We start from the raw sequence: 6,875 nt of genomic DNA, 5'->3' as shown, positions 1-6,875 counted from the left end.
GCATCAGCATGTCCGCCTGCGAGCCACAGCAGCTCGATGGCTGACTGTGTCGGTGCAGCTCTGCGGTAAATCTGAGCATTCTCACGTTTCTCACACGAACAGTATAAAAACACATGTGGTGGAGTGAAGCGGTCAATGGCGCCTCTGTACATAAAACGCGCACCTGCCGCGTTTCTAACCGACCGGACCGGTGCGCACAGGCGGTGATTGGAAGCCTGCCTCAGGTGCCAGACACATAAACACACACAGACCTCTTTCGTATGCAACCCATCCTCCCTCACCCCCTCCATCCTCTGCATCCCCCTCCCTCCTCACCCTCCTCTTCCTCCTCCAATACACTGGAGTCCGGTGACTCCGTCTACGATTTACGCTCGCCCCGCCCCTTATTCGGTTTTGTCCAAATCGGGCTTTATGCGTCGTCGGAGCTCCCGATTTCAGGCCGACGTCATCAGCGAGTAGAGGGAAGCGCTGACGTAGGTGGAAGAGTCACCGAGAGGAGAGGGCACGGGCGAGGGAGGGGGGAGAGAGAGTTTCACCACTGCCAGCACTGATATCTCTTCCCCCCTCCCTTCCTTTTACGTCGGTGTTGGTGCGTCGGGTGCCCCCCTGCTCAGGAGGAGTCCCAGGCTATATAAGTGACCCGCGAGCAGAGTCTCCCATCCAGTTTTACGGGCTCAGGACTTCTGTGCAAGAGACGTCGAACAAAGCCTGCACTCCGAGAGGGGGGACCGACATCCAGCAGCCGGCCAGCACCCGAGCTCGACGCTGTGGCGGAGCTCAGGCAGACTCAGAGCTGACAAGAGGAGGTTTTCAAACCTTGCTCTGGAAACAACAGTAGCTGAGATGAAAGTCTTTTAACTCCGAGCTTCTCTATCCACACACCTCAGAGACCAGGGAGCTTCAGCCGAGACACGGAGCGAGAGCAACACTCCACGCAACTCTACAACTCCACAACTCTTCGCGTCTGCGGGAATTTCTGTCGCAGCTCAACGCAGCAACCGGCCACGATGTACCGCTCAACCAAAGGAGCATCCAAGGCTCGGCGGGACCAGATCAACAGCGAGATCCGGTACCTGAAGGACTTGTTGCCCATCTCCGAGGCAGATAAAGCGCGGCTCTCGTACCTGCACATCATGTCGCTGGCCTGCATGTACACGAGGAAATCCGTCTTCTTCACTCAAGGTACGCATGAATTCACTCTGAATGAAAAACGACCTGTTGATGATTCCCACTGCAAAAATCTCTCACAGGAGGGAATCAACAAGTGTGTTAGCGGCAGCAGGGGCAGGGAGGTGACGTTAAAATGGTTTTCAGATAAGCTGCAGAGCTGTGGCTCATTGATCGATCGTTAGTAATCGATATAGAAGCTGATAAAAAAAACGCTCGATTGATAATCCGTCGCTGTCCGTGGTGCTGAAACGCTCTTACGCCACAAATGCAGCTGCACCGCTGTCCATGGTGCTGAAACCCACTGCAGCCACTGCTGTTTCCTATATCGCGGGGATCAGATGTGCTTTGTTCATTATTATTATCACCATGTTTGATTTATTAAGAGATCTGACACCTCTCTCCACCTTTTTCTTTCCTCCAGAAGCGGGAGCTGCTGCTAGTCCTGAGGAGAGCATGCAGTATCTGTTGTTCAACGAGCTGTCGGAGTTGATGCAGGCGCTGCCAGGTTTTCTGATGCTGCTGACTGGAGAAGGGAAGCTCCTGTACATGTCAGACAGTGTCTCCGAGCACCTCGGACACTCCATGGTGAGTCTATGTGGAAGAAAATCATTTATTGTGCGATGACGGGATATTCAAGCTCCGGTTTGGGCTTTATAAATAACATGCATGTCATTTTACAGGTGGATCTCGTGGCACAGGGAGACAGCGTGTATGATATCATTGACACCTCAGATCATCTTATCATGAGGACTAACCTGTCAACGTCTACCTCACTCGAGATAGGTAAGAAAAAACAAACAAAATTTTATTCTAAAACATACATTTGTTTCTCTCCACCTCTTAACTAAATAATACATGTAAAAAATTGGAATTTTAATAAGCCCCCTCTCTTCTCCTCTACAGACCGTCTCTTCCGCTGTCATTTCAACACCTCTAAGTCTGTGCGGAGGCAGAGTGCTGGGAACAAGCTGGTTCTGATCCGAGCTCACTGCCTGCCACCCCCCACCACCTCTCCTGCTGCCGGGTCCTACTGGACATCCAACCCTGTGTGGGTGTGTTTCTGCTCCCCTCTGGAGCCCCACCCATCCCGCTCTGGCCCCGGGACAGAGAGGGACATGACTTCCAGCCCTTCTCAGGTCGACTCCAACTTGTTTCTGTCCTGCTTCTACTCCCAACATAGCCGGGACATGAGGCTGGAGACAGCACAGGAAAGGTGAGTTTGCAGAAAACATCCTGCACCTGTTGCTTCAATATGAAATGTCATATGGTATATGTTTAGTGAAGTAGTAAGGCATTATCGTCCTAACGCATCACTGCCCACTCTCCCCCTGCAGTGTAAGCACCTATCTTGGCTTTGATGTGACAGCTTTACGCGCTCGGTCCTGGTACAGCCTCCTCCACCCACAGGATCTGTCACATGCCTCCGCTCAGCACCGCAGCCTATGTAAGTGTGCTCTTCACATATACCTACCAATTACAAACATCCGTGCCCACACAATTACACACACTGTGCCCACTGGCACGCTGAAATACGATGATTAATAGGATTATAAACCGATGCCAACTTTTGCTGTTACTGTTGTTCAACAGTGAGAGAAGGAGGAGAGGGCAGAGCTGAGATGGTGATTCGTGTGCAAGCTCAGGACCAGTCGTGGGTTTGGCTTTACATGGTTCTACAGCTGCAGCCTGGAGAAATTCCTATTGGCAGCAACAACTACATCATCAGGTAATTACTCACCTCTTAAAACCACGCACAACTCATCACATTGGAAACAGAAGACTGATAGAATTTTTTTTAAATACCATCCTAACTTCCTGTTTCCTCTCTCTGTCTCTTAGTGAGTCTGAGGCCTGGTCAGTGCGTCAGCAGCTCAGCTCAGAGCAGACCCAGCTGACCCTGGTTCTGACCACTGGTACCTCTCAGCAAGAGGGACTGAGCCTACAGTCCCCAGAAACCCTGTCCAGCCCAGACCAGGTCTTCACCCCAGGCAGCAGCGGTCTGTCGGCCCAGTCCTTTGACTTCAGCACCACTGGCTGCAGCGTCGGCTCCTCTGACGAACCCGGGAGCTCCGCCGCTGAAGCCATGCAGGTGGAAGGCGACCCCCGCTCCAGTATCTCCTCTATGGAGGAAGACAGCTTCTTTCAGCAGCATCCCACTGAAAACCCCTCAGCTGCTTCCTCCCCCACCCCAGTCACCGTTGAAACAGTGGCAGACTTAGACTTTTTAACCCAGAACATTCTCCTGCCACCGTCCTTCCAGCTCGACCCTCCACTGCCAGTTCTGCCCCTGCCCCTCCCACCTGTCCCCACCCAACAAGCTCCCCAGACCAAAGAGTTTGTGTGCACCCCACCCTACACCCCCCTTATTAGTGGGGCTAACTTCCCATTCAATGAACCCCTCTTCAGCTTCGACCCCAGCGGCACTACCACAGCTCCCTCCTCTGATACAACAGCCTCTGCCACCACTTCCTTGGCCCCTTCAGGTTCTTCCACCACCCAACCAACTACCGCCTCCAGCCCTGCTCCCCCCACAACCCTCTCTTCCAAGCTTTCCCTCACTCTACCATCCCTCACCACTGATCTCCTCTTCCCCGTCGAGCCCTACAGCGGCTCCCTCTATGAGAAACTGCCCCCCACACCCGACAGCCCCGGAGATGACGACTGCACAGTGATGACCCTGCCCGAGGTCCGGGGTCCACTGTATGTAGATGTACCAATGGGGCCCCTCCAGTGCCCCCCTGAGGGCCTTCTCACACCAGAGGCATCACCTGGCAAACAGCCTTGCCTCTCCTTCTTCTCCCTGGAGAGAGAGAGGGAGAAGGAGAGGGCAGAGATCTCTCTCTTAGCTCAGCATATCAGCTCATTGGCAGAGGGATTCTACCTGGATCCACTATTGTCCAAACTCTCACCCTCATCCTCCCCTCCCTCCCCCTTCCTGTCCCCCAACATAGAAACCCCTGATGTTGAATCAGTCCACATGCAGAGGGAGATTTATCCCATCAAAGCGTGGAGAGGTCTGGACATTCCCCTCTTCCTCGATGAAGATGACTCTCTGTTTGAAGAGAGCATCCTACAAACCCTGCTCCAAGACGACTTCGCTCCTCCTCAGACACACGTCCCCTCCTTCCCCTCCCCATGCACCTCTCCTATGCTCAACCCCTCCAGCCCAGGTTCTCCTCAAATCCCAGTGTGCTGGCACCAACCCTCCCAGTTTGAGGGAGTGGGCCACTTCTGTAGCGTCCAATCGGCGCAAAGTAACTCCATGGATGTGGGCGGGGTGACAGAGGGTTCTGGGACTGGGATGATGGCGGAAGGGGAGGAGCTTGCGGAGGAAGCAATGGAGATCGAGGTGGTGTCATCTCCTGTGTCCTGTTGCTCCTCCATCCCAGCTTCCCCTCCCCTCATTCTCACCGCCCCTTCCAGCCCCTCCACCTCAATGCCCATCGGCTCGCCAACGCCCGCCGTGTCTTGCACTCAGTCCCTCCTGGAGGAACTGGCCGTCCTGGAACCCATGTTTGGGGCAGGTGCCTCGATCGCCCCTGGCTTAGGGCAACAACCTGAGTTGTATCAACTCCAATGTCATCCATCGCCACAGTGCTTCCACAAAGGTAAGAATCTGGATCATTTTCTCAATTTTAAATTAAATTTAAATAAGATGAAAAGACGTTCTCTGAAATTGCACCACTAACGTTTTTTCTTTCTCTCTTTTCTTCTTTATCTTCCAGATGGGAGTGGAAGTGTTCCTCCGTTCTAAAATAAGTCTGTGACTTACTTCATTAAGTATGGCATATTGTCATATTTTGTGGAGCCCCTTTTACTGAAAAGTAAAAAATTATTAAGTGTATAAATATACATAATGTATATAAAACTTAAGGACTTTAACTCCTACATGTCTCCTAAGAACAAAGATTGGCTCTATATTTTTGTTCGGTCATAGTCTGTATACTACTACAAAACCGGTGCAACATTTACATGGTGGTGTAACCACATGGACCCATAACTGACTGGGTTCTGAGTCCATGCGGTGTCTCTCAGTTTCTCTGTGACGCGAGTTCCAGATGTAACCTGACAGAGAAACCTCTCTGAACTTGTAAGCACTGTTTAACTTCCAGATGCGCATTTGTATTCACTCGTAGTGAAAACTCTGTTGTGAAAAAAAAAAAAAAAAACATTTCTTGCTAAGTTTCAATAGGGAGATGAATTATAGCACTTTTGCCTGACATGCAGCAACGCAAACCCAAACCTCAAATGTATCAGAAGTCAAATGTTTACAAATTGTTTACATCCTTAGGATGACGCCTATCAGTACATCAGAAGAAGACAGATTTCTTCTGTCCCGTCTTTAGAGCTGGTGCAGCTCTGGTTTGACCGCACTCCTCACAGCCTTAAAGGCTCCATCAAAACTTTAATATTCAACTGAAACTGAGATACTTTGAGCTTTGGGGCTGTGCTTGAAACCTTTAACATTTCATATTTATCTCTCCATCTAAACTCTTGTGTATCGATGTGATGTGCAAACTAAAAAAGAAAACATGTGAAGAGATCTGGCATGTGAAGATATCAAGAATGTTAACGGTGTCCATTGGTTTTCGAGATGTTACACCGAGCAAGAGATTTTCTGGAGGTTTTGCTGGAGATCCAATCATGCCACAAATCCACTGCTATGTTGTACTGTACATTAGACTCTGAATGTGCGCTCTTCAGGTCCCTCTTGGCCTGAGGGCAGTCGGCTGGATATTCTTGCAGCATCAATATTTGCAATGCTGGCGGCTTATAGCGGCTCCTGTGTGCCTGAAACGGCTCTGACCTGCTGAACTCTTTATCATGTCCACTCCACGTGGACAGTGGCATCGTTGCTCCACTGGAGCGCGGTGTGGTGAGGCACAATTGACTATGTGAATGAGCGATTCTTCTTTTTTGAGAGGGGTTAGAATACTAAAGTTTTGTTTTAAAAAATGAAAATAGGGATTGGGTGCTATTTCTATTCAGTTACAAAGCGACACGGGTTGAGAATGGTACTATTCCCATGGTGTCGACATGCTCACGTAGAGTTGTCTACGGTCAAGTAAAGGATTGATTCCTACGTTCTAGCTATTAAAGGCTAAGTTAATATAAATGTGTAAAATTATATTATTGTACGAGTGATATTTGAAAACGATGTTAATGCATATGCTTTATGTCTGAGGATGTAGGCATATGTTCTTTTCAGAAAGGTTGTACACATTTGTACATTTGTATGAAACTGTTATTGGTCTGTAAATATATATGAGAAAGAGATTTTTATTGCCTAAGATGGAGTATATTCTAAACATCTTATTTACTGCAGAATGGACATTGTGGACCAGTGTTCTATTGTGATGCTTATGAGTGTATTTGGTTGTCATACAAATGCATTTATAATAAAGTGCACTTAATGAGATGATGCATTTGTGTCGTCAGAGTCAAGCCCCCAGTTCCACCCCCCTGCCTCATCATCATCATCATCGTCATCATCATCATCATCATCATCATCCTAACCATTCCTGCCTCTTTCCCTCCCTCCCGTTCACTCTCCTCCATTTCTTCCCCTGGAGCGAGTTTCGCTCAGCAACAGCACTGACGCACACACATGACGAGACAGAATGAGACACTATCTGACTCAGACTGACGCACACCCTTGGCATCGAGGTTTTTTTTTGCGTGCGAGGACATGCACACAGGCACAC

General features: G+C 49.7%; 1 protein-coding gene across 1 annotated transcript; it reads left to right on the top strand.

Moving 5' to 3' along the window:
* Positions 1-734: 734 nt before the first annotated feature.
* On the top strand, positions 735-6,589 carry npas4a (neuronal PAS domain protein 4a). Its single transcript, XM_062393931.1, has 8 exons — positions 735-1,182; positions 1,592-1,755; positions 1,851-1,953; positions 2,074-2,383; positions 2,505-2,614; positions 2,761-2,896; positions 3,010-4,778; positions 4,896-6,589. The coding sequence occupies exons 1-8, from the start codon at positions 1,008-1,010 to the stop codon at positions 4,922-4,924; spliced, it is 2,796 nt and encodes a 931-aa protein (XP_062249915.1). The 5' UTR covers positions 735-1,007; the 3' UTR covers positions 4,925-6,589.
* Positions 6,590-6,875: the final 286 nt, after the last annotated feature.

This window comes from Platichthys flesus, chromosome 8 (genome assembly GCF_949316205.1).
Source record: "Platichthys flesus chromosome 8, fPlaFle2.1, whole genome shotgun sequence".
In the NCBI taxonomy this organism is placed as follows: Eukaryota; Metazoa; Chordata; class Actinopteri; order Pleuronectiformes; family Pleuronectidae; genus Platichthys; species Platichthys flesus.
This window is presented reverse-complemented; position numbering and strand designations above follow the sequence as displayed.